General features: G+C 46.3%; 2 protein-coding genes across 17 annotated transcripts in view; one reads left to right on the forward strand and one right to left on the reverse strand.

The window, feature by feature from the left end:
• Positions 1-26,812, forward strand: part of ERH (ERH mRNA splicing and mitosis factor) — an 892,055-nt gene that overhangs the window by 733,848 nt on the left and 131,395 nt on the right. The gene's annotated exons all lie outside the window — the stretch shown is intronic.
• Positions 5,894-26,812, reverse strand: part of PLEKHD1 (pleckstrin homology and coiled-coil domain containing D1) — a 47,364-nt gene continuing 26,445 nt past the window's right edge. Inside the window, exons 7-13 of the mRNA XM_050797388.1 lie at positions 15,458-15,552; positions 13,416-13,509; positions 11,352-11,530; positions 10,646-10,778; positions 10,130-10,274; positions 9,532-9,681; positions 5,894-9,217 (exon numbers count right to left, since the gene is read on the reverse strand). Of these exons, the coding sequence (XP_050653345.1) occupies positions 9,048-9,217; positions 9,532-9,681; positions 10,130-10,274; positions 10,646-10,778; positions 11,352-11,530; positions 13,416-13,509; positions 15,458-15,552 (966 nt within the window). The 3' untranslated portion in view covers positions 5,894-9,047. The remainder of the gene's footprint in view (positions 9,218-9,531; positions 9,682-10,129; positions 10,275-10,645; positions 10,779-11,351; positions 11,531-13,415; positions 13,510-15,457; positions 15,553-26,812) is intronic.

The following is a 26,812-nucleotide window of genomic DNA, read 5'->3' on the forward strand; positions in this document are numbered from 1 at the left end:
CTTCAATGCCGATGTGATGGCTGAACATCTTGCAACTGTGAGAGAAAGGCCAAGAGAATGGCAGAGAAGCTGGCCCTCACTTCTTTATGTGATTTAGCAATATCATCAGCTGCCTGCTTTCAGATCTCTAGATACATGAGAAAAATAAGTCTCTGCTTGTATAAACATGCCTATAATCTCAGCACTTTGCGGGGCTGAGGCAGGCAGATCACCTGAGGTCAGGAGTTTGTATAAGCTGCCATGGTTGGGCTTTCTGTTACTTGCAGCTGAATACCTTCCCAGGTTTTCTTAATTATTTCAAATCTAGGGGGCCAACTCCTTGTTAGGTCTGATTAGATCATATTTGTTCCTACCTATTGTAATAGAGTTAACACGGCTCTTACGGGGTGGGGAAAATGTCAGCACTTCCTTTCCTTGTTGTATGCTTGTACCTGCGTTAATAGTATGACTTGCAGCTTCTTTGCAGGAAGTGTTTAGAGCCATGTATGCAGTCTATGAGAGTTAACTTGTTCAAATTAGATGGTGTAATCTGTATACTCATTTCACAAGATATAAACTGCAATGCACCACAATACCCTGAATGTGACATGGGAGAGTGTCATTGTCACTTCCTCCTCCAAATTGTGGCACTCAGAAACCCTCATGTTATCATGACATAACATCCCTGGCATCCAGGGTAAGTGAGGGTGCCAGTGTCAATCCATGTGTTGAAACTAAGGAAGACTTCATTTTCTTTTAATTATTTTAGAGAAGAAGACCCTTCAAGAACAAGTTTTACATGTTTATTCCCCATGGCTCAAATGGGCCATCATGTGTGTCCCCAGGGTGCCCACACCCCTCTTTGGAGACCACTGAAGTTGACCCACAGTGTCTGCTCCAGTGACCTGGATGGCAGGAACCCTGCTCTAGACAGCCACGTGCAGGAAGCTGCCTTCCAGTGGATGAAGGCAGGCGGTCACAGGGGAGAAACAGGGATGGCGTTTAGCAATGTGTCAAGGTAGAAGTTCTATTGACTCCAAAAACAAAAATGATTTTTCAAAAATGTGCTGATATTCATTTCCTGCAAATGTAACATTCTTCCCAAAAAACCTCCATAGGGTAGAAATCTTTTATAATCTACACCAGGATTGGAGGAGGGTTTTGAGAGCATCTAATTTCACACCCTCATTTTACAGAGGGGAGGTTGGATGTCTTGGATTAATTATTGGCTCTTCAGGATCACCCAGGCCTTCAGATCCCTAGCCCAGAGGCTTCCCATTGGCTGCCTCCTCTGTAAGACGTTAATTCTCTTCTAGAGGATACTTGATGTGGGAAGTGTGGATAAGGGGCAAAGGAAAGAGAAAATTAAGAGAGTGCCAGCTTGGAAGTGGTTGAAGGCAGCAAGAAACTAGGCCTGTTGGCCAGGCACAGTAGTTCATGCCTATAATCCCAGCACTTTGGGAGGCTGAGGCAGGAGGATCACTTGGAGTTTGAGACCAGCCTGGACAACATACCAAGACCCCACTTCTACAAAAATAAAATTAGTTGGGCATAGTGGGACATGCCTGTAATATCAGCTACATGGGAAACTGAGATGGGAGGATCACTTGAGTCCAGGAGTTTGAGGCTGCAGTGAGCTATGATCACACCACTGTACTCCAGCCTGGGCCACAGAGCAAGACCCTGTCTCTAAAAATAAATGAAGAAAAGAAAAGACCTGTTACTTTGGAAAGTTTTTAGTTCAGAAACTCTGAACTTCTTACATTGGACTAACCCGACTTCCAAAAAAGAAGAGTTCTTAGGAGACCAGCAGTTACCAAACAGCTGAGTTAATCCCTTAAGAACTCAGGATAGAAAATCTCTAAGTGAAGATTCTTGGGACCTAGAATATAGAGGAGCTCGATATATTTACTGAATGAATGAATGAATGAATGAGGCAACGGAAGAAAGTCACTTTAAATTTTTACATTTGTTTAGGGGATGCTAGAAAAAGCACTGCCCTCAAGCTCAGATACAAGCTGAACTTCCAGTTACAAGCTGTGTGACGTTGGGCAAGTCCCTCAAACGATGTGTGTTCCATTCTTTCTGTAAATCAAGATATGTGAATACAGAAAAGAGAAATCAATCAAACTGAAAGTACATGGTATATAATGGACTCAGTAAGTGATGGCCAAAGCAGAGCCCTTTGTTTCATATCTCAAAGGAGAGAACAAGGGTGAGACTCAACACCAATAGTGTGAAACCTCAGCAGATTGTCACCAAAACCCCTCCACCCCCGCCTTCTCCCAGAGCCTTAGCCCCCTTTCCGTTGGAATTTGCAAGCCAGCTCGGAGCACGCTGCCATCTGCTGGGAAGAATGTAGACGTGAACACCAAAGCATCCCTAACACCAGGCCACCGTGGGGAGGGAGAAACCTGGAAAAGGAAAGGGTGGGAATCCAATTTCCTTTGGCTGTGACTCTCTTGTCCTTTAAGACTTCCAGGGCCTTCCCCTTTGGCCAACAATTTGTCAGAAGAATGAGATTTCAATCAGGTTTTCTCCTGAAAACTGATAGGGCATTATCCAACTTTAAAAAGCAAGGAGATTCTGACATATGTTACAACGTGGATGAACCTTGAGGATGTTATTGTAAGTGAAACAAGCCAGGCACAAAAAAAGACCAATGCTGTATAATTCCACTTATATAAGGTATATACAGTAGTCAAAAATCATAGAGACAGAAAGTAGAATGGTGGTTGCCAGGGGCTGGGGGTTAGGAGAATGGGGAGTGTCTAATAGATAGAGTTTTGGTTTTACAAGATGAAAAAGTTCTGGAGAGTAGTTGCACAAAATGTGAACATATTTAACACTACTGGCCTGTACACTTAGAAATATATACGTGTATGTGTGTGTGTGTGTGTGTGTGTATGTATTTTGAGATGGAGTCTCATTCTGTTGCCCAGGCTGGAGTGCAGTGGCACAATCTCGGCTCATTGCAATCCCTGCCTCCTGGGTTCAAGTGATTCTGGTGCCTCAGCCTTCTAAGTAGCTGGGATTACAGGTGGGCACCACCACACTTGGCTAACTTCTGTATTTTTAGTAGAGACTGAGTTTCACCTTGTTGCCCAGGCTGGTCTCGAACTCCTGGCCTCAAGTGATCCACCCACCTCAGCCTCCCAAAGTGCTGGGATTACAGGCATGAGCCACCATGCTCAGCCTCTGTACACTTAGAAATATTAATAGTTAAAATGATAAATGTTAGGTTGTGTGTATTTCACCACAATTTAAGAACCAGTAAGTAAAAGAGATAAGCACATGGTAGGCGCTTGACTTCATGCAATAGAATCACAATAAATACGTGTTGAATGCAGATGGAAAGAAGTGGCTAGGCATAGTGGCTCACACTGATAATCCTACAACTTAGGAGGCTGAGGCAGGAGGATTGCTCCAGCCCAGGAGGCTACAGTGAGTTATGATTATACTAGTACACTCCAGCCTGGGTGACAGAGCAAACCTTGTCTCTCAGGGATGAAAAGAAGTGATGCTGACTGATGGTCTCAGATACAGGGTGAACATGACAATGGGCATCTTTTCTTTACCAGAAAGACTTTTCTTTAGCAGAAAAGCCTTCCAAACAACTATGATTAGTCATAGTTACCTTTTCCTTGAGGTGATAAATTAGTTCTCTTTCCTATTCTCATCTCAAAGTAAAAATATATTTTCAGAGAAAATTCTAAGGATGGCATGGCGCTGAGTTCTACCTGAGCCAGAACCTGACATCCTGTATGTTCTCGGTCACTGGTAGCAGTGACGGCCAATTTTCTGTTGATTTCAGGGATGCAACGTCCCAATCATAGAACTTCAGAACCACAAGGGCTCTGAGCAGCCTGTAAGATTGAAGGGATTTCTCTCCCGCTTAGTAAAAATGCATAAATACAGTAAACATTTTAAATAGTGACTTTTCAAAAGCCACAGGAGCCAGCAAGTGGCAAAGCAAAGCCTTCCCCCACACCTACAGCAGCAGACAGTGCACAACTTCTTCCCCTTGGTCTCGTCTTGCCATTGGAGTCACTGCTGTGCAAGGGGGAAGGCTCTCTTTGTGGACACTCCAAGGCCCACCAGCCACAGCTTTTGCCAGGATTACAAGGGGAGACTGAGTCTGTTCATAATGGGACTCTCAGCCCAGAGGCAGGTGTAGATCCTCCAGGGGAAGGGTGGTGGAGTGCAAAGAGAGCATGAGCCCCCAAATGCAGCTGGCTCTGCAACTGCCTGGATGTTTCCTGGAGCCCCTGCTGTTAAGCCCTTGTGAGCAACTCTGACTCACCCCAACATCCCTGCCTGACTGTCAAGTCTCAGCCAGAGGCAAACTCAGAGTTGACAGTGACAGGTAAAGTTCACCACAAGCGATTTGGTTATTAAGGCCCCTGCCCCGCAGGACTCCTGGATTTAGAGTATTTCCTATATTTCCCATGAACACCTTTAACCCAGTAAGATGGAGCGGTGAAGCTCGTTTCTGGGTCAGAAGAGCTGTTAGCCATAGGTGGAAGCCCATGTCCAGGGAAGGGAATGGGAGATGGGATGTGCAGAGTCAGGAGAACTGAACCTGGGGATGTTTACACCACAACCTTCCACACCCACTCGGAAGTTTAAATAACCAGTTTCTCCCAGTTGCTTTGTGTGTCTGGGAGTAGCTCTCTTTCAAGAGGTAAAAGCAACCATTGTAATCTCTTCTAAAGCCTTGCAAAAGACATCCTTCCACTCCTGTTTGCCAGGGGTGGGGTGAGATAAGAGAAGTCAGCAGCTTTTTCTCCAAGAGTCAAAGCTGCAGGGTTTCTGACTTTGGAGAGACCTTGCAAGGCCTAGGGGTCTGAGAAGCATCAATGTGGCTGATCGCAGAAGCACACAGTTCCACGGGGACTGCTGGACTTTATCTGAGGGCTCCAGGACTATTTTGCCCAGTGGGTTTATTTACCTTCCTATTGGATAAAATCTGACATACCTGACTGGCTCCCTGAGACTTGAGCAAGTTTTGTTCCACTGTCATCATTCATTTTGGACTCCAAACACAAGCTGCTCACACTATGCTGAGCTGGGTGGGCTTGGAGTGGGTTGGGGGCAAGAATTACATCCTTCTGGACGAATAGAGGGAGTGCATCTTTTGCATGGACTGGGAGCTGGGGAGTGGGTCAGAACCCAAGTGTTTCACAGATCTCTTGCTGCATCCATTAACATCATTGGTGGAAAAGCACACAAACCGAATAGGAGGAGAATCCAGTCATTACCATTTCTCACTAATTTCTGGCTCTCCTTTATATGATTACTAAAAAAAGCATAAACCTCTCCACATCAGACCAGGTAAAACTGTCAGTTTCCAGCAGGGATACTGAAACTAGCAGGCCATAAAGCTGTGTATCCCGGCTGGGCATCATGGTACGTGTCTGTAGTACCAGCTACTCAGGAGGCTGAGGTGGAAGGATCACTTGAGCCCAGGAGTTTGAGGTTACAGTGAGCCACGATCACACCACTGAACCTCAGCCTGGGCAATAGAGTGAGACTCTGTCTCTTAAAAACAAACAAACAAACAGACAAACAAAAAACAGAATACAAAACAAACAAACAAAAAACCTAGGTATCCTTTGTCTCCCTGAGGCTATTCCCACTGGCACAATCAGTTCTGTTCCTTTAGTCTGTGCTAAAATCAGAAGAAAACCTAGCTGATAGTCCTTGTTACACAGGGACAGCCAGGACCTCGGGGCTGGAACACAGATTTTTCAATTAATTATTAGGAGGTGCAGCAGTGGGGAGCACTTCCTCAAATGTAGAGAAGCGTGTGCAGGAGTGTGTATTAGAGATGGGACAAGCAGATTCCATAATTCTACATTTGGCCTGCAGGGAGCAACATCTCTCTAGCAATGACCACACCACATACTTAAACAGATACTGCAGGAAATGCATTTAATTAGCCAAGGAATGAGAGTTTTGTTTTTAAAAATTAAAAAAAAAATTACATCAATATATTTCTACTAAGTAATTTCTAGTCCTGCATATTTTCATATAGAGATGTTGCTATTTTTCTATTTACAGTGCTAGGTGCATAGTGAGCTTTCAACAAATAAACACTTATGGATTGTTCAGTTGGCTGAGAATAACTCAGACTTGCCTGAGGCATGGAAAATACAGGGTGAGAAGAGGAGGAAGTACCGATTGGTAAATGTGCATGGAAAAGCACTGCTACAGTTTGAATGTTTGTTCCCTCCTAAACTCACACTGAAATTTAATTACCATCCCAGTAGTTTGCAGGATTAAAAAAAGAAATTTGATTGCCATTGTAACAATATGTAGAGGTGGGACCTTTTTTTTTTTTTTTTTTTTTTTTTTTTTTTTTTTTTGAGACAGAGTTTCACTCATGTTGCCCAGGCTGGAGTACAATAGCACAATCTCGGCTCACTGCAACCTCCACCTCCCAGGTTCAAATGATTCTCCTGTCTCAGCCTCCTGAGTAGCTGGGATTACAGGCATCCACCACCTCACCCAGCTAATTTTTGTATTTTTAGTAGAGGTGGGTTTCACTGTATTGGCCAGGCTGATCTCAAACCTCTGACCTCAGGTGATCCACAAGAGGTGGGACCTGTAAGAGGTGATTAGGCCATGAAGACTCTGCCCTTATGAATGGATTAATGTCATTATCAAGGGGGTGAATTTGTTATAAAAGAATAAGTTTGGCCCCTCTTGCTGTCTCAGCCTCTGTTTGCCTTTCAACAGTGGAATGATGCAGCAAGAGGGTCGTTGCCAGATGCCAGCACCTTGATACTGGACTTCTTAGCCACCATATCTGTGAGCCAATATATTTCTGTTCCTTATAAATTACCCAGTCTCAAGTATTCTGTTATAGCAGCACAAAGCAAATGAAGACTAGCACTTTCCTGTCTGCTTAATAGCTTGCCCAAGAAAAACAAATGCATTTGAAAATTTATGAAAGATCTCTCTCTAAAAGCAAGCCATGATTGTTTTTAAAAAAGGAAACAGTAATCTTGGTTTTATAAATATTCCTCTTAAATTCAAAGTTCATCCTTCATATGTATTAGAGAAAAAAGTTCCAGGTTTATGCATGTTATGCATGTTTAAAGTTTTACATTTAGACTCAGCCCTGTCAAATGCATTTATTCCAAACTGACTCAGCCCTCTCCCCAGCTAGATTCTTCAGAGACTGTATGAAGCTGTCAAAGTCCACTCATCACTGAAAGGAGCCACTGAGATTAGGTTTTGGCAGGCAGCACTGAGCAAAGAGCAGGGCACCCCGGCCTGGGCTTGGTCAGCCTAGCAGCAGATGTGCATGTGTTCTTAGAGGCAAAAATCTCCTCTTCCCACAGAACAGGTTGTGGGCTCCCAGAGACTTACTCCTTTTGCTGGGACTTGCCCCAAAGCCATCTGTCTATCTCTTAGAACTTCTTGGTTTTCCAAGCAGCAAAGTAGGAGCACCTTTACTGCCAACAGTGTCCAAGAGCACCCTGATCCCAGGTGGACCCCTTTTCTGGAGTCCAGTAGCCTCAGGTAGCTTTGGAGGGTGGGCCTGCAGGGAGAGGGGCTAGGCAGTCTGTCTGTCCATGAGTGAGGGACAGACACACTCCTCAGCCCCCTGGAGGGTGGTGGTCTTCCACAGAAGCTACAGATTGGCGTTTCAGCTTCACTTCCAATGACACTGAGCCAACCAATGACCACTGGCCTCATCACAGGCCCAGGTTTCCCATCTGCCAGTGTTCATGGCCACATTGCTTCACAGGCTGAAGTCTCTGCAGGGAGAGGAGACAGCAAGGTGACTGAAGCAGGGGCAGCTGGGAAGGAGACATCTGTGATCTCTCGACCAGCAGGAACACTGCCTCCCTACCCAACCAGGTGTACATAATGCAGGAACCAGAGTGACTTTCCTTCACTCCTGAGCTTGTTTTGTTTGTGTTTGTTTGAGACAGGTCTTGCTCTGTCACCTTAGCTGGAGTGCAGTGGCACGATCTCAGCTCACTGCAGCCTCAACCTCCCAGGCTCAAGCCATCCCCTCATTTCAGTCTCCCAAGTAGCTGAGACTATAGGCATGCACCACCATGCCCAGCTATTTATTTTATTTTATTTTATTTTTTGTGGAGACAGGGTTTTGCCATATTGACCAGGCTGGTCTCAAACTCCTGACTTCAAGTAATCCTCCCGCCTCAGCCTCTCAAAGTGCTGGGATTACAGGCGTGAGCCACTGTGCCTGGCCCACTCCTGAGGTTGTTATGTGTCCTCTCGGGGAGGCCCCAGCATCACTGCTGGCTCCAGCTCCCAGCCAGGGCCCTAGGTGCACATGCAGGAGGGACGCGGCACCATCATTCCGCCCTCGCAAGGTGCCGAGGCTGTGAGTGAGCTCACCCGAGGAGGAGGGGAATCAGTGGGTGACCCCACAGCCAGGGCCTGAGCTCAGGAAAAGCGGCACTGTGGCAGGTGTGTGGTATGTCAGGAACCCAGAAGCTGCTGTCCTAGGCCCCTTTCCTCCCTACACCAAGATGTGGTGTAAATGAGGGGCCTCAGCTCAGGGACATTTTGCTGAGTGTCAGAAACAAAGGGATAGTCAGGAAACCCTGGGGAAAAGGGAATGTCAAGGTGGGTAGGTGAGGCCTTTCTACATGAGGACCAGGGGCAGGGCAGCAGAGCCCCAGAGAGGTCCAGTGGGCACCAGGGAGGGCTGCCATCTTCCTCTGCGGGGCAGGCCCTGGCTGACGGCACAGTGGTAGATAGCCCCTCCCCACCCCACTCCCCAATCAACGCAAATCTCCACATACAACCAGGTCCTGTCCTCACCTCACCATGACAACCAGCACCCAGCTCGGGCCTGCATGGCCCTGGTGTGGACCCAAAGGTGGCCTGTGGGGTGAGGGCGAGGAAGGCAGCGTCCATGTCCTTTGAGGGCAAGGCTGGCCCCGAAGTGGAGCTCTGGCCCAGAGGAGAGGCAGGCTCCAGACCAGAGAGGCCAGGAGCCAGTAGAGTGAGGCCTCCCTCTGCCACCCCTTCCCCTCCCGGCCCATCCAGGGGAGACTTGGGAAGCAGGGGAGGAGCGCCCATCACTTTCCGCCCCGGGAGAGCACTGAGGGGGCTCCAGGCTGGGTGGCCATGATGTGGTAGATGGATTCCCGGAAGCGCTGGTCCCTGCTGAGCCGCTTGGCCACCTCCTTTAGCTCCTCCATGTTGTTGGCATCCAGCTGGGAGGTCATGAAGGACTGGGACGGCTTCACTGGGAAAACAGGAGCCCGACAGTCCTGTGAACAGTGCTCCCTCCACAAAGGCCTGGCCCTGTCCCCAGCCTCACACCACCCCTCACTCCCTTATGTGTGCCAAGCTTCTTCCAGCCTCTTCCCACCCACGAGCTTCCATATCCTTTGAGAAACCCAGGGCCCTGAGAATTCACCCGTTTGCCCAAGGATGGTGGGGCCAGGTTCAAGGCCACACTATCCAGCCTCAGAGCTGGGCCAACCCTTCTGGCTCCCCATGTTGCCCTCTTCCTGCCTTGTCACCACCCTACCAGGGCACGCAGACAGCCACACTCACTGTCGTTCCAGGAGGTGCTAGACCGGCGCCGGTGGAAGCGGCAGCTCTTGATGCGGCGAGTGGCTGCCTTATGGATGTACACCGAGTTCTTCATGATCACGGGCATCTTGGCCTCCAGCTCAGCATTCCGGATGCACTCTTCAAAGAATCCTGTGGTGGCAGGGCCAGGAAGGGTGCGGTTCGACTGTATCCTTACCCTCAGCCGGTCCCTCCCCTCCCAAGGATCCTGGTGAGGTTGAGTAGGAAATATGCTGACCCCGTCCCTTGAGATTCCAGAGCCACCTGCTGAAGTGGACTTTCTTTGCCTTTCAAACCACAATCTGCAGCCATCTCAGGGCAGGCCTGCTGAGAACAGAGCTCTGAGCTTTTGATAAATGGAAGAAGCTCCGGCTTTCCCCCCACCACAGATCCAACAGCCACAAGAAGGCAGTGGTGCTGAGATGCATTCAGGCAGGTAACTGGAGAAGAAACCCTTCAATAGCCATAGAGCACCTCATGCATAGAAGAGCCTGTATGGGGTTCCTGGCTCTACAGGGCCGGGATCCCATCTGGGGCTGAGTGCCAAGGTTGGGGGCCAGGACCCAGAGGCAGAGCTTACTTTTCAGATGGCTCACGTCAGCTCGCATCCTCTCCTCCTTCTCCTTATTCCGCACCTTGGAATTCAGCCCCTGTTCCAGGCTTCGCAAGGCCCCCTCTGCCTCCCGGAGTCGCCTCTCCAGGTCCATGCGGACCTTCACCTCAGCCTGAGGTTGAGGAGAGGGAAATGAGAAGGAAGTCAGGTCCTGGAAGCAGCTGCCCTCTTCCCCGGAAGCCTTCCCTGGTCACCCCTGGCTCAATGGGCTTGGATGGGAGTTATCACATCCTGCCTCTGAGTATTACCCTTTGAACCAGATGGACTGGACTTGGCACCTGCACCCAGCAGGTGTCTGTCAATGATGCAGCAGACTCACTGCTTTCCTTCGTGGTGGTTCCATCCCCCGTGCCTGGCCGTCCGGTCAGACCGACAGAGATAATTCATGCAGCTACCCAGTAAAGTACAGGGGTGGGACAGGAATCTCCAGGGGAAGGGAAGGGCCCTGGCACCAGCTGCTTCCAGCAGGCCAGGTCACAGCACCTTGAGCTCCCGCTCAGCCTGCTGCTTCTCTGCTGTCAGCTCCTGCAGCGAGTTCTGCAGTGCCTGGGACTGGCTGGAGTAGAACTCACGCTCCTCCTCCAGGGCCCGTGAGCGCTCCTCGTTCTCCTTCATCCTGTGGGGACAGAAGAGGCACTTACTCAATGCTCACTCGCCAAATGGGATTGCCAATGGGTGGACAACTCCCCTTAGAGACCAAGCTGGAGAAACCTTGAATCCCAGGCTTCATGAGCTCCTTAACTTTGTGAGTCCACGCACCCAGGGGATGAGATGGATGGTGTGGTCAGTGCTGGGGGCCCTAGGTTTACAGTCAGAAGACTGGAGTCCTGGGTCCAGAGCTTGCTAGTTCTGTGACCTCAGAAAAGTCATATAACCCCTCTGAGGCTCCATTTCCTCATTTGTAAAAGGGGGCTTAAAAACTTGCCCAGCTTTCCATAAAGCATGGTGACAAGGACCTAGTAACTCTGCATGGTTCACACCACTGCACGAGATAATTATCAAGCCAGTTTTGGGTAGTGAAAGTTCTCTTCCCACTTTCCTGGTGGGGAAACGGAGTCCTAGGCAAAAGGAAGTGAGTGAGCCCTCCTTGGTCAGTGCCAAGTAGAACCCAAGAGTCCGGGTGTCCAGTTCGGGGAAAATCCCCAGACCCCAAAGCCGATGGTGTCCTCAGGGGTTGGGGCTCCCTCACCGCTTCTCTGCCAGGAGCTTCTCCTCTAAGAGCTGCTGCATCTTCTCCTCGATCTGCTGGAGGTTGCTATGGAGACCCCCGCTGGGAGGGGGCTGCTCACTCTGATTGGCCAGTGTCTGCCGGTGGTTCTCATTCTCCTCCAGCATTTCCAGGGTTTTCTTCTTCTCTATGGAGAGTTCCTGGCATGGAGGGAGGGAAGGAAAAGAAAAGCCCAACTTAGGTTCTCCAAGGTGGCTGCCCTCACCTGTTTTTCCGTTCTGGGGAGTGACCCACTCCTCTCTCAGTCCTCTGTGGCTGCTGAAATGTCTTCATTCTTCTCCAGAGCTAAAAGGCCCTGATCTCTCCCGCAAGAGGGCAAGATTACTCCTCCATCAAGAGCCATAAAGGAACCCAAAGTGCCTTCCAGTGAAGACAGCACCTACTGGAGCGGGGTCGCATGACCTCTGGGGACCTGGTTCCTCCAGGGCTGAGTGAGGAGACATATTTGGCTTACGTGAAAAACACCCAACAGGAACCAGCCCAAGAGCAGATGTAGATGCTCTCACAAACACAGCGAGGCTGCCGTGAGCTATGATTGCACCACTGCATTCCAGCCTTGGCAACACAGCTAGAACCTGTCCCCCCACCAAAAAAAAAAAAGATGTCCTCTCCATTTATGAGACTGGGATCTTGTACTAAATGGCATTACACAGAAGCAGAGTTGAAAATATCCATGGGAACCACCTCCCATGATGTGAAACAGGGAAACATAAATGAATAAAGGCCCCACAAGCTCCAAGGCTCCAGCCAGTCAAGGGAGACAAGAAACCTTTGCAGCCTTGATGGTAATTCATGGATACAGCACAGATATGGGCCATATACCATAGGTGCCAGGCCCACTTCAGGGGATGGGCTTGGAGAGACCATGAAGACACAGTCTAGTGAAATTCACAGCTTGGAATATACACCTAGCATGTTAAGTCCCATAAAATATGTACAAAATGCCATGGGAGCCAAGAGCTCAGAGTAGATACTTGCCTAGAAAATCAGAGAAGCTTGACTGAGGAGATATTTGAGCTGAGTCTTAGAAGGGTGTGAATAGAAGTTCTCCAAGCAGAGAAGAGGTGGAAATGCTACACTGTGTAGAAGGAACAGTATGGACAAAGGTGTGGAGCATGACAGAGTTTGCTTCCTTGGGATACCTGAGCTCCATGGTTTGGAGCAGGGGTTGGGAGTCTTTGTGCGGGGCGTGGAGGGGCAGCAGAGGGAAGAGTGAGGCGAGAGGGAAGGGGAGGCTGGGGCCAGAGTTTGCACTTGCTTGCCATGCTAAGGAGTTTGTACTTTGTCCTTGAGGCATGTCACCTCCCCTCCCCATCCCAGTTTCTGTGGTATCAGATGATGGTGACCTGGCAGTTCATTTCCCTTTATGTTCAATGTCACTCAGGAGCAGCTAAGTAAACAAGACACAAGAAGGAAGTGGTGGCTGGGTGCGGTGGCTCATGCCTATAATCCCAGCACTTTGGGAGGCCGAGGCGGGCGGATCACGAGGTCAGGAGATCAAGACCATCCTGGCGAACACGGTGAAACCCCGTCTCTACTAAAAATACAAAAAAATTAGCCGGGCATGGTGGCGGGCGCCTGTAGTCCCAGCTACTTGGGAGGCTGAGGGAGGAGAATGGTGTGAACCCGGGAGGCAGAGTTTGCAGTGAGCCGAGATTGCGCCACTGCACTCCAGCCTGGGCAACAGAGCGCAACTCTGTCTCAAAATAATAACAATAATAATAATAATAATAATAATAATAATAATAAGCACCAGAGGTGGATTTCCTGAGGCCATGGTAATAGCACGGACAAGCCTGAATTTGTCCTTTTGGGTCTGAGAACAGACACTTCTTGCTTTGGGCCTCATGCCTGTACTGGAGCTTTCAATGACCCATAGAGAAGAGATCCTTTAGATCAGCACCCCTCCATGCCCATTTCTCTTACAGATCACCCCCTGGCGAAACACTGCTGGAAAAAACAGTGTCATGTGGTCCAACCAACCAGCCTGCCACCTGGTCAACTAACCCACCAGCGGCCCCTCACCTCCAGCGTCTGCTGCAAGGACTCCGTGAGGTGCCTCAGTTCCTTTTTCTCTTGTTCTACACCCTTAAGGCATCTTGCAGTCAGTTCCAGCTCCCTGTGGGGACAGAGGGCTGAATATGGCAGTGCCCCTCTCCCCACCCCCCACCTATCACCTCTGCACATAGAAATGCTTTTACTTCACTTCCTGTTGGGACTGAGAAGGGCTCTTGAATGGCCAGCCCCTCTGCACAGCTGGGCCCTGACAGCAGCAGTAGGGGCCTGGAGCTGAAAGGAAGTCCTAGCCACATGGGGTTGGAGTCACTTCCTCCAGGTACACATGCATCTGTCACCTGGAATAAACCTAGGGCCACCCCACAGGCAGAGGGAAACAATGGAGAAATGAAGGGGCCCCAGCCTCACCCTGTCTTCTCTGGACAGCACTTGCTAGAACCCATGGTCATTCTGACATAGAACATGGCTAAGGCCTCTCTCTGGGGTAACACGCTCCTTGCTGCCTTCTTCACAAGCTTCAGTCACCTTAGGCTTTTACACTAGTTTTCCCTCATCCTACTGGGAAAGTCTTTCCCTTCTCCTGCCCAATTTTCTAAATCCTACTCACCTTTCAAGGCCCATCTCAATCAGCCCTGTATTCAAGCCCACAAGGATCATGCATGTGTCTCAATTCCCATAACACGAGAAATCTGCATGTTTCCTGGGTGTGAATCTTGTTTCCCCAACCAGATCATATGTCCACTCTTCAAGGGAGTGGACTTGTCTTCTATTCCTTCTAGTACCTGGCAACATTCTGGAAGCTGAGTAGGTGCTTGGCTATTTACTTAGTAACAGCCTCTGGGTTTTTCCCTCCTCAAAATACATAGTTAATTGACACCCTTGGATAAGGCTGTTATAAGAAAACTTCTGGGTTATCACTGATCATGTGTGGTGATGATAATGATGAGGATGAGGATGATGATGATGACCACCACCACCCATGGCAGTAGTCTCCACATTTCTAGAGGCTGCCTCAGAATCACCTGGGGTGTTTTTAAAAAATATATAGATTTCTGGCCCAGTGCGGCAGCTCACGCCTGTAATCCCAACACTTTGGGAGGCCAAGGTGGGAGGATCATTGAGGTCAGGTGTTGGAGACCAGTCTGGCCAACATGGCAAAACCCTGTCTCTACTAAAATTACAAAAATTAGCCGAGCACGATAGTGCATGTCTGTAATCCCAGCTACTCAGGAGGCTGAGGCACAAGAATCACTTGAACCCAGGAAGCGGGGCTGCAGTGAGCAGATCGCACCACTGCACTCCAGCCTGGTGACAGAGCGAGACTCCGTCTCTAAAACAAGCAAACAAACATAGATAGATAGATGGATAGATAGATAGATAGATAGATAGATAATAGATAGATAGATAGATAGATAGATAGATAGATAGATAGATAGATAGATAGACAGATAGATAGCTGGATGGATGGATGGATGGATAGATAGATGATAGATGGATAGATAGGTAGATAGATAGATAGATAGATAGATACAAGTATATAGATATATATACATATATAGAAAGAGATTTCTAGGCTCTACCTTCAAGAGATTATAATTCAGTAGGTGATTACAATGTACAACTAGATTTACAAACAATACATGGTACTAAAGATCTCAAGTGACACATTCCCAAAAAGGACTATGCAGGAAAGACAGCGAATGGTGAGGGTCTTGGCCAACAGCAAGCATCTCTAGGCCAGCATGTCTTGTCTGGCCCTGGGTGAGAGAGGCTTTCATGAAGGCAAGGGGCTTTGTGGCTTGGAGGGATGCTCTGATGCCTTATACTCTAGTGGACAGAAATGACCCCGTTTGTTTGCGGCAGAGGAGGCTGCAGATTCTTCTGGAACACCCACGCCTGGAGCCTTGGAAGATAGACTCAAACTGGGATAGAGCCTGGAGCCTTGGGAAGATAGCATCTCTGAGGTGGGGGCCTCCTTAGGTCTGACGGGGAATGTGGGCTCTGCATGCCCTAATTTAGTGGCGCTCCCAATTCCCGGGCACCACCACCACCTCTTGATCTGCTCCTGCTCCATTCTCAGCTCCTGCACCACCTCCTCGAACTGCTGCTTCTCGGCCTCCAGCACCTGGTTAAGGCGCTCAAGCTCCTGAAGAGACCAGAGAGGAAGAGAAGAGTCACAGGCAGCAAAGGACCCCTGAGACCAGGACCCCCACTCTATCCCAAAGGACCCTCTGGGATTTGGCACAGCCTGGGGCATGTGCTGCACCAGACTGGGAATTAAGTTCTAAGGCCCACTGGCACCACTCAATGACATGTAGTCTTGACAAACCCCAAATCCGTGATGAACTGAGCCCACTGAAAACACATTTTGCATGCTGAAGACTGGGTTTAGGAACACTCCCAACGTTAGTCCCTGTGGCTGGAGGAAACTAGAATTCTAAATGTCTACTCCACAGGGCAGCTCCAGTCACTGCCACCATCGGGCAGGTTGACTGTCCCTCACACCCGGAGAAAAGAGTGGTGAGTGTGTATTTCCATTCAAGATCCCTGGAGTGATATCTGTTAGAAGTGGCAAGGAAAAGCTATTCCCAACCCCAAAGTCAGAGAAGAAGGACTCTTTTTTTCTCGAGGTACCTGGGAAGCAATGACTCCAGGTGACTTCGGCTTCCCTCTGCTCTGGCCCCAAAGTGGAGGAGAACTAGAAAATGCAAGACAGGCCCCAGGGGACCAGACTTGCCCCTTCAGGAATCCCAGGAAGCCCAAGTGTTTTCCCAGCAAGTATGTGTCCTCCAGGAGTCCTATTTTCCTGGGGTTCAGTGGCAGGTGGCATGGGGGGCACATTTCATGTAGTTTGGCTTGAACCATTTTTGTGACAACTGCTTTGTTCCTCCACATTTTACACTGTGGGAGGATATTATTTCCACATTCAATTCCTTTCTCATCTTCTAGCTCCAAATTCCACTCTCATTTTCACCTGGGGGCTTTGTTCCCAAATTTAATGGAAACCCCACTGGGGAGGAAGGCTGTCTACATGGAGAAGTTGCCATGGGCCTTGAGGAGATGCAAAGAAGGAATAAAATATGAGGCAGAGGAAGGAGCCTGCATTCAAATCCTATGACCTCCATCTCTAAACTACTTGCCCAAAGAGTTGCTATTTCTTTCCCTTCTAATCATTATTGGCACTTTGGGCATGGATCACCAGTTACAAACTGACCTCAGTCTGCCAAATGTTGTCACCACCAAGGCTGCTCGCTGCTCACTGGTATTATTATTAATATTATTTTTAGAGATGGAGTCTCTGTCACTCAGGCAGAGTGGCACTCACGCAGTGTCACGATCATAGCTCACTGCAGCCTTGAACTCCCAAGCTCAAGCCATCCTCCTGCCTCAGCCTCCTGAGTATCTGGGACCATGGGCTCGAGCCACCAAACCCAGCTCTCACTGGTATTCTGATGCTCCTTCTGGGCACACCGCACGGCCACAGTGCACCTGCTAAAGGTGAGTGGGTCCGTAGGACTAGCTAAAGCCAATGGAATGAGAGCAGAAGTGGATTACTTCCAGGCAGTTGCCTTTAAGAGGCAATGAGTGATGTGCTACGTTCCCTTCCGCCTGCCATGGCAACCAGTGTCTATATGTGACACTGGTTACCATAGATAGACATAATATAAATGTATACCATATATAGATACCATATATAGACATAATATAAATATAATTAAAATTTTATTTTATTTTATTTTATTTTATTTTATTTTATTTTATTTGAGATGGAGTCTCACTGTTGCCCAGGCTGGAGTGCAGTGGCACAATCTCGGCTCACTGCAACCTCCGCCTCCCAGATTCAAGCAATTCTTCTGCCCCAGCCTCCTGAGTAGCTGGGATTACAGGCACTCACCACCACACCCGGCTAATTTCTGTATTTTTAGTAGAGATAGGGTTTCACCATGTTGGCCAGGCTGGTGTCAAACTCCTGACCTCAGGTGATCTGCCTGCCTTGGCCTCACAATAAAATTTTCTCCCTATAGACTCTAACCCCTCTTTGATGAAATAAGAGTTTGGAGCTTCAGAAAAGTTTGAAACTCCCTATTTTATTCATTCTCAGTAGCTAACACATGATACTGGATATTGCTAATGATAATAAACCTCTTTATAGCCTCAGATTCAACAAACCTCACATATTCCCTCTCCTCAGTGGGCTCTGCCGTTTAGAGGCCTGGGGAAATTACTAGCTATAAGCATCCCTGGGCTTACACCGGAAAAATCACAGAGGCGCCCAGCTCTTTTTTTTTTTTTTTTTTTTTTTTTTTGAGACAGAGTCTCACTCTGTCACCCAGGCTGGAGTGCAGTGGCACAATCTTGGCTCACTGCAACTTCCGCCTCCCTGGTTCAAACAATTATCCTGTCTCAGCCTCCCTAGTAGCTGGGATTACAGGCGCACACCACCACACCTGGCTAATTTTTATATTTTCAGTAGAGTTGAGGTTCCACTCTGTTGGCCAGGCTGGTCTCGAACTCCTGACCTTGGGTGATCCACCCACCTTGGCCTCCCAAAGTGCTGGGATTATAGGCGTGAGCCACCATGCATGGCCAGGCGCCCAGCTCTTATGGGTCTGAGGCCTCTGCTGCTTCAGAAATGATCACCCTGGACCCACCTGGAGGCTCCACCCCATCCCTGGAAAGCCCCTTTCTCTAACTCTCCAACTTGCAAGTATTTCCCATTACTTAATACTACACTGGGGTATCTTTTCGCAGTTGAAAATGGGGGGAGCATCAATGATTAAAACCCATTCCTTCCCTCCCTGGCATTTAAGTGCCTCGTGACACCAGCAGATCCCAGCTATGCCTCTGAGAAGCAGAAAGTGAATCTGATCCACCTGAAAATAATATGGCAAGACAATCATTTGGCTTGGAATGATTGGAATCCCCTTCTTTCCCCAGTTGTCCCAGATATATGCGATAAGGTGCTTTTCTACCTGAGTCTATACTACGTGTGCCTGGGCAGCATTTATTGCTCTGTTAACGGGCCAGCGAAACAGGCACCCATGAATCAGAACCCTCCAGGGTCAAAGGAACTTTAAAGGCGATTGAAGTCTCCATCAGATGCTTTGATCTGCTCGGTTTTCCTGCCAAGAGATGGTCCAAGCTCTGCTTGACTGGCTCTCATGACAGCCCACTTTACCCCTGAACAACCCTGATAAAAGCCTTTTCCTTACAGGCTAAACCTTCTGCTATGCTCAGCACTGCCACTCCCTGACAGCTACAAATACAAAAGCATTTATGAATAATGAAGATTTTTATTGAAAGTTTTGTGGGGCTTCAATGAGAGTGTTCTATTTCATTCATGGAGCAAAATTCCCCTCCAAAATCTCATAAGCCATCTCTGTCCCTTGCCCAAATTTTTTCTCCCTTCAGCAGCTGCCTGGCTTCCTGGGCCTTTCTCTCTGTCTCAGCTATACTCTCTCCTGAAGCCCCTCTCCTCAGCTAGGAAGCCTGCATGTCCCTGTCACCAAAATAAGAGCTAGGAAACACCTCTTAGCAAAACAAAACACAGGCAAAGCCAAGGATAGCAGCCAAAGCCCGGCCACGCTGGGCTGCTCAAGCACACCTAGGGGAGGAGGCACCCCATTTCCACCACCAGTTCTACTTGAGCCAAAAGCTGCTTCCCTCATAATCCTTCAGTGGGTACGGCTCATACCCCTTGAGGCCATAAAACAAGACTAACCTCTTTTCTCTTCAAGTATTTAAAAGAGCAATTCTGTCCTCAAGTCTCCTCTCCTCCAAACCAAATAATTCCTGTTCACCACACTTCACAGGGCATGATTTCTCATCCTCAGTGAAACTAATTGTATTCTTGAAAAGAGTGCAGTGACATAGACTCCTGATTAGGAAGACTTAATACAGTAAAGATTCTTTCCAATTAATGTACAGGCTCAATGCAATTCCAGTAAAAACCTCAGCGAGATTTTTTCTTATAATTCTATTAATTCATGCCACACATATTTATTGTCTAATATGTTTCAAGCATCTGCCAAACTATGCACTGAGGACATGAAGATAAGCAAAAACAGATGTATCCTTGCTCTCAGGGAGCTCACAGTCTAGTGCAACTATTAATAAAAATCAGGGCCAGGAGAGGTGGCTCATACATGTAATCCTTGCACTAGCGGAGGCCAAGGTGGGAGGATTGCTTGAGCTCAGGAGTTCAAGAGCAGCCAGGCCAACATGGCAAACTCCATCTCTACTAAAAATAAAAATACAAAAAATTAGCCAGGCCTGGTGGTACAAGCCCGTAGTTCCAGCTACTTGAGGGGCTGAGGCAGAAGGATCCCTTGAGTTCGAGGGACAGAGGTTGCAGTGAGCAGAGATCACTCCACTGCACTCCAGCCTGGGTGACAAAGTGATGGATGCCCTGTCTCAAATAGATAGATAAATAAATAAATAAATAAATAAATAAAAAAAATCAGACCAGGATTTTAGATCAAACTCAAACATCAAATATTACCAAAATAATCAGATACATTAGAGTAGCATTACAAACCAAGATACATGATATGCAGGGCAGGGACATGGTTCTATGTGGAGCTACCCTGATGGGCGCGAGGCAGGTATGCCATGTGAGGTTTGGGAAGATCAGATGATTCTTCAGCTGACAGATGAAGGTGAATCAATAGAAGGAAAAAGAAGGAGCATTCCAGGCAGAAGGAAAGGTAGGTACAAAGGCCCTGTGGAAACCTGCTGCCCTGAAAGAACCAAGACTGGCCCACATCGCTGGGCCCAGAGTGAGAGTGAACAGGATGCGAGGGAAGCTGGATGGACTGACAGTGGCTGTCATTTATTAAGCACTTCCTATGTTGCAAGCAGTATGTATGCAACCCTCCCAACAGCCCTACCATGAAGTACTCCCTCAGTTCAGAGAGTGCTGCCCGTGCCTTCTGTCTGTCTGCACTAGATCCAAGGCAATCTAGACCACTCCCACTCCCCTGCCCCTCCCTGCTTCATTTGCCATTTATGTGCAAACAACTCCCATGTTGATACCTGTAGTCCCTACTCTTGGTTGAGCTCCATCCTCTTATATCCAACTGTTGGCTTCACATCTCCAGCCAGATATCCAAAGATATCACAAACACATGTCCAAGAACAAATTCATGATCTTCCCCACCAGAGCTTGTGATCTTCCAGTGCACCCTGTCTCAGGGAATGCACCACCATCCACTGTTTATGCAGGTGAGAAACTTGGGAGTCATGCTTCACCCCGTCCTTCCCCTCTCTAGTCTTTCTCATTCCACCCTCAAGTCCAGTTCGTATTACCCCCCACCCCAACCCCCACTCTAGAACCCGCCAGGCAACTTCTCTTCATCTCACTGCCCTGCTCTGGTTCACACTGCTATTAGGTCTTGCCTGGACTAATGCAGTGGCCTCCCACCTGGGCTCTTTGCACTCTTTCTGGGCCCTCTTCATCCTTTTCTCCATATTGCAGCCAACATCACTATTTAAAATAGAAATCACTGTAATCCCAGCACTTTGGGAGGCCAAGGCAGGTGGATCGCCTGAGCTCAGGAGTTCGAGGCCAGCCCGGGTAACATGATGAAACCCCATCTCTACAAAAAATACAAAAAATTAGCTGGGCGTGGTAGTATACACCTGTGGTCCCAGTTACTTGGGAGGCTAAGGCAGGAGGATCACTTGAGCCCAGGAGGTCGAGGCTGCAGTGAACTGAGATTGTGTCATTGCACTCCAGCCTGGGTGATAGAGGGAGACAGCCCTCCCCCTCAAAAAGGAAATCAAATCACGTTACCCACCCTTTTTCCTTACTCCCTGCTCAAAACCTTCATTCCTTCTTCTTGGTCAGTAAGAAGGATCAAAAATAGAAGATTATTTAAATAAAACATCACATATAATGAATCAGTATATTGCCATTAAAATTGATGTTTTCAAAGATATTGAATGACATGAAAAATGTATAATGTTAATGAAAGTATGATGAAAAGTATAATGAAAAGGCAGTCCATAAAACTAAATATCCAATATGCTCATAATTATATTTAAAATATACCATATATAAGAATAGTACATAGGGGAAAAAAAGACTAAAATGAAAAACATCGAAAAGTTTGGTGACAGTTGTCTGTCAATTATGGGATAAAGGATAAATTTTATTTTCTTATTCATGTTTTACAAATTTTCTACAAAGAGCATGATATCTACAATTAAGGGAAAAGTTATATATTAAGGAGGAAAAAGAAAGGGAATTGAAGAACTTCAGTTTCCAGCTCAGCATGTAAGGAATTTAGAAGTTGTCACTTCATTCTAATAAGTAAAAAGCTGAACAAGCCAGATGCAGTGGCTCACGCCTGTAATCCCAACACTTTGGGAGGTGGATCACTTGAGCCCAGGAGTTTGAGACCATCCTGGGCAATATAGTGAGACTTGTCTCTAAATAAAATAAATTTAAAAACCAAACAAACTGAAAAATCAGCAAGTCTTCTTACATCATCAGAGAAGTGAGGTCTTAAGAAGGAATTACCCAGTCTCAGGTATTCCTTTATAGCAATGCAAGAATGGCCTAAGACACAGACACAGAGAGTCACACTAATGAGGCAGAAACTACCAGCAGAAACCTCCATGGGAACCAGTACTGGAGTAGGAAAACCTGAACTGTAATTGACAAATTGCTGGAGGTTCAGTTTGAAGAGTTAAAACTCCAGTGGGCGCCAATCTTAGGGAGGTCTCCTCCCTTCTGTGAGTTATAACTCCAGGAGCCCTACCAGGTTCTCAGTGAATGTAAAGGGAAAGCAGCCATTTGGAAATGCAACACAGCATTCTCTTTTTTTGTTTTTTTGTTTGTTTGTTTTTTGAGACAGAGTCTTGCTCTGTCACCCAGGCCGGAGTGCAGTGGCGTGATCTTGGCTCACTGCAACCTCTGCCTCACGGGTTCAAGCGATTCTCCTGTCTCAATCTTCCATGTAGCTGGGTCTACAGGCATGCACCACCATACCCAGCTGATTTTTGTATTTTTAGTAGAGACGGGATTTTGCCATGTCGCCCAGGCTGGTCTTGAATTCCCGACCTCAGGTGATCCACCCACCTTGGCCTTTCAAAGTGCTGGGATTACACTGTGCCTGAGCCCATTCTGTTCTTCTTTACAAAGCCTGCCATACATAAACCATTATATCAGAGCCTAACCTGTTTTATCAGAATGTAACCTACTTGGGAGAAGGGAAATACCAAATTCCAGCCCACTGTACCCATGCTGTTCTGCCTAAGGTGGAGGAAAGCACTGAGAAGCACATTAGGTTCACAGTCCAAAGGCGCAACTCACCAAAAAGCTAAGATCTAATCATAGGACTGTAGAATGCTTCCCCTCCCACTGCAGCTCACCACCACATCACTAAAGGTCTATTTACACACACAACTCCTTTTACCCAGTACATCATGGCTGGGGGAAAAATAAAGGGCATTCAACAAAAAATCACAAGGCATACTAGAAGGCAAAAAACACAATTCAAAGAGGTAGAGCAAGCATCAGAACCAGGTCAGATATGGTAGGAATGCTGGTATTATCAGACCAGGAATTTAAACACAAACTATGATTAATATGTAAAGAGCTTGAATGACAAAAGTAGACAACATGCAAGAACAGATGGATAGCATAAGTAGAGAGATGAAAATTCTAAGAATAAAAAAGAAATGCAAGAGATCATAAACACTGTAAAAGAGTGAAGAACACCTACGATGGGATCATTGTGAGACTGGACATGGCCAAGGAAAAAAATCTCTGAGCTTGAGGCTATGACAATAGAAATTTCCAAAACTGAAAAGCAAAGAGAAAAAAGGCTGAAAAAAAAAAAAAAAAAAACAAACCTCAGAACAGAATATCAAAGAACTGTGTGACAACTGCAAAAGGTGCAACATGTATAATGAGAATAATCAGAATAAGGACTAGAAGCAATATTTGAAGCAATGACTGAGAGTTTTCCCATATTAATGTCAGACATCAAACCACAGATCCAGGAAGCTAAGAGAACACCAAGTGAATAAATGCCCCAAACAAACCATACCTAAAAATTTCATATTTAAACTTCAAAAAATCAAAGATGAGGAAAAATACCTTAAGAAGCCAGAAGAAGAAAAAATTACATATTGAAGAAAGAAGATAAGAATTACATCTGATTTTTCCTCAGAAACCATGAAAGCAAGAAGAGAATGGAGTGAAATATTTAAAGTATTGAGAGAATAAAACACCAACTTAGAATTCTGTACCCTGTAAAATCATCCTTCAAAAGTGAAGGAGAAATACTTTCTCAGACAAACAAAAACAGAGGGAATTTGTTGCCAGTAGACCTGCCTTGCAAGAAATGTTAAAAGAAGTCCACAGGGAGAAGGAAAATGATATAGGTCAGAAACTCATATCTATATAAGGAAAGGAAGAGCATCAGAGAGTGAATAAGTGTGGGAAAGCAAAATAAATATGGCCTGGGAAGGATTCCATACTTTCATATTTGAGTCCTTGTGGATGAACTGTAACCCAGCTTAATAGACAAAATTGAAAACCTAACTTAATAGTATGCAGCTGTAACAATAGCGGAGCGTTGCCAATCCCAGAGACCATACTTCAACCACTCATAGACTGCTGAATGTCCAAACTGCATTCAAATAAAGCAAATGCCAAGCTGTAACCAATCTTGCTGCTTCTGTACCTCACTTCTGATTTCTGTATGTCACTTTACCTTTTTTGTCTATAAATTTGTTCTGATCACAGGCACCCCTGGAGTCTCTGTCAATCTGCTGTGATTCTGGGGGCTGCCTGATTCACGAATCTTTCATTGCTCAATTAAACCCTTTTATTTTTTATTTTTATTTTTATTTATTTTATTTTATTATTTTTGAGATGGAGTCTTCCTCTGCAACCCAGGCTGGAGTACGGTGGCACGATCTTGGCTCACTGCAACCTTCGCCTCCTAGGTTCAAGTGATTCTCCTGCCTCAGTCTCCTGAGTGGCTGAGACTACAGACATGCACCACTACGCCCAGGGTCTTGCTGTCACCCAGGCTGAAGTGCAGTGGTACAATCATAGCTCACTGTAACTCCTGGGTTCAAGTAATCCTCTGCCTCAGCCTCCTGAGTAGCGAGGACTACAGGCATATGCCACTATCCCTGGTGAAATTTTTTCTTTCTCTCTTTTTTTTTTTTTTTTTGGTAGAGACTGGGCCTTGCTGTGTTGCCCAGGCTTGCCACGAACTCCTGGCCTCAATCAATCCTCCTGCCTTGGCTTCCCAAAGTGCTGGGATTACAGGCATGCACCACTGTGCCCAGACCACAAATATAAAAGAATAGAAATCATGTAATGTCTGCTCCTAAACCAAAGTGGAATTGTGCTAGAAATCAACAACAGAAAGTTAGCTGGAAAATCCGCAAAATACTTGAATATTAAAAAACACATTTCTAAATAACACGTGTGTCAAAGAAGAAATATCAAGAGAAATGTAAAGATACTTTGAACTAAATGAAAATACAACTCATCAAAATTTGTGGAATGTAACAAAAGCAGTGCTTTGAGAGAAATGCATAGCACCAGATTAATATATTAGAAAAGAAGAAATATCTAAAATCAATAATCTAAGCTTCCACATTAGGAAACTAGAAAAAAAAAGAGAAAATTAAATCAAAGGTAATCAGAAAAAAAGAAATAAAACTTAGAGCAGAAATCAATGAAATTGAAAACAGGAAATCAACAGAGAAAACAAAATCAAAAGCCAGTTCTTTGAAGAGATAAATAAAATTCGTAAGACTCTAGCTACACTAAGTAAAAAGAAAGAAGACACAAATTATTAATATCAGAAATGAAAGAGGGGACATAACTACAGATACCACAGACATTAAAAGGATAATAAAGAACTATGATGAATAACTCTATGCCAACAAATTTGATAACTCAGATGAAGTGGACCAACTCCTTGAAAGACACAATCTGTCAAAACTTACACAAGAAGAAACAGACAATTTGAATAGGCCTATATCTACTAAATAAATTGAACCAATAATTAATACCCTTCCAAAACAGAAAGCACCAGGCCCAGAGGGGCTCACTGATGAATTCTACCAAACATTTAAGAAACTATACCAATTCTCTACAATCTTTTTTTCTGAAGATAGAAGCCAAGGGAATACTTCCTAATCCATTCAATGAGGCTAAAATTACCTTACCAAAACCTAATAGAGACATTATAAGAAAACTACAGCCTGGCCAGGCACAGAGGCTCATACCTGTAATCCCAGCACTTTGGGAGGCCAAGGTAGGCAGATCACTTGAGGCCAGGAGTTTGAGACCAGCCTGACCAACATGGCAAAACCATGTCTCTAATAAAAAATACAAAAATTAGCCAGGTATGGTGGCACACACCTGTAATCCCAGCTACCTGGGAAACTAAGGCATGAGATCCCTTGAACCTGGGAGGAGGAGTTTGCAGTGAGCCGAGATGGTGCCACTGCACTTGAACCTGGGTGACAGAGCAAGACTCTGTCTCAAAAAAAGAAAAAAAGAAAGAAAAGGAGAAAAAGAAAACTACAGACCAATATCTTTCATGAACACAGATGCAAAAATTTTCAACAAAATATTAGCAAATCAAATCCAGCAATGGGCTAGGTGAGGTGGTTCATGCCTGTAATCCCAGCACTTTGGGGGGCTGAGGCAGGTGGATTACCTGAGGTCAGGAGTTTGAAATCAGCCTGACCAACTTGGTGAAACTCCGTCTCTACTAAAAATACAAAATTAGCCAGGCATAGTGGCTTATACCTGTAATCCCAGTTACTTGGTAGGCTGAGGCAGGAGAATCGCTTGAACACAGGAGGCAGAGGTAACAGTGAGCCAAGATGGCACTACTGCAACTCTAGCCTAGACAACAAGACTGAAACTCTGTTTCAAAACAAACAAACAAACAACAACAACAACAAACAAAACCAAATCCAAACGAATAATACATCACAACTAAGTGGAATTTATTCCCACGTTTACAAGGTTGGTTCAATATTTGAAAATCAATTAATATAATCCAGCATATCAACAGGCTAAAGAAGAGGGAAAAAAATCATATGGAAAAAGCATTTGACAAAATCCAACACCAATTGGTGACAAAAACTCTCAGCAAACTAGTAATAGAGGGGAACTTCCTCAATGTAATAGAGAACATCTGCAAAAACCTATAGCTAGCATCATACTAAATGGTAAGAAACTAGAAACTTGCCTGATAAAATCAGAAAGGAAAAAGATAAGGATGTACCCTCTCACCAGCGCTTCTCAACATTGTACTGGAAGTCCTTACTAATGCAGTAAGACAAGAAAAAGAAATAGAAGGTATACAGATTACAAAGAAATAAATAATACTGTCTTTGTTCACAGATGACATGAT

This window comes from Macaca thibetana, chromosome 7, assembly GCF_024542745.1.
Source record: "Macaca thibetana thibetana isolate TM-01 chromosome 7, ASM2454274v1, whole genome shotgun sequence".
NCBI lineage: Eukaryota > Metazoa > Chordata > Mammalia > Primates > Cercopithecidae > Macaca > Macaca thibetana.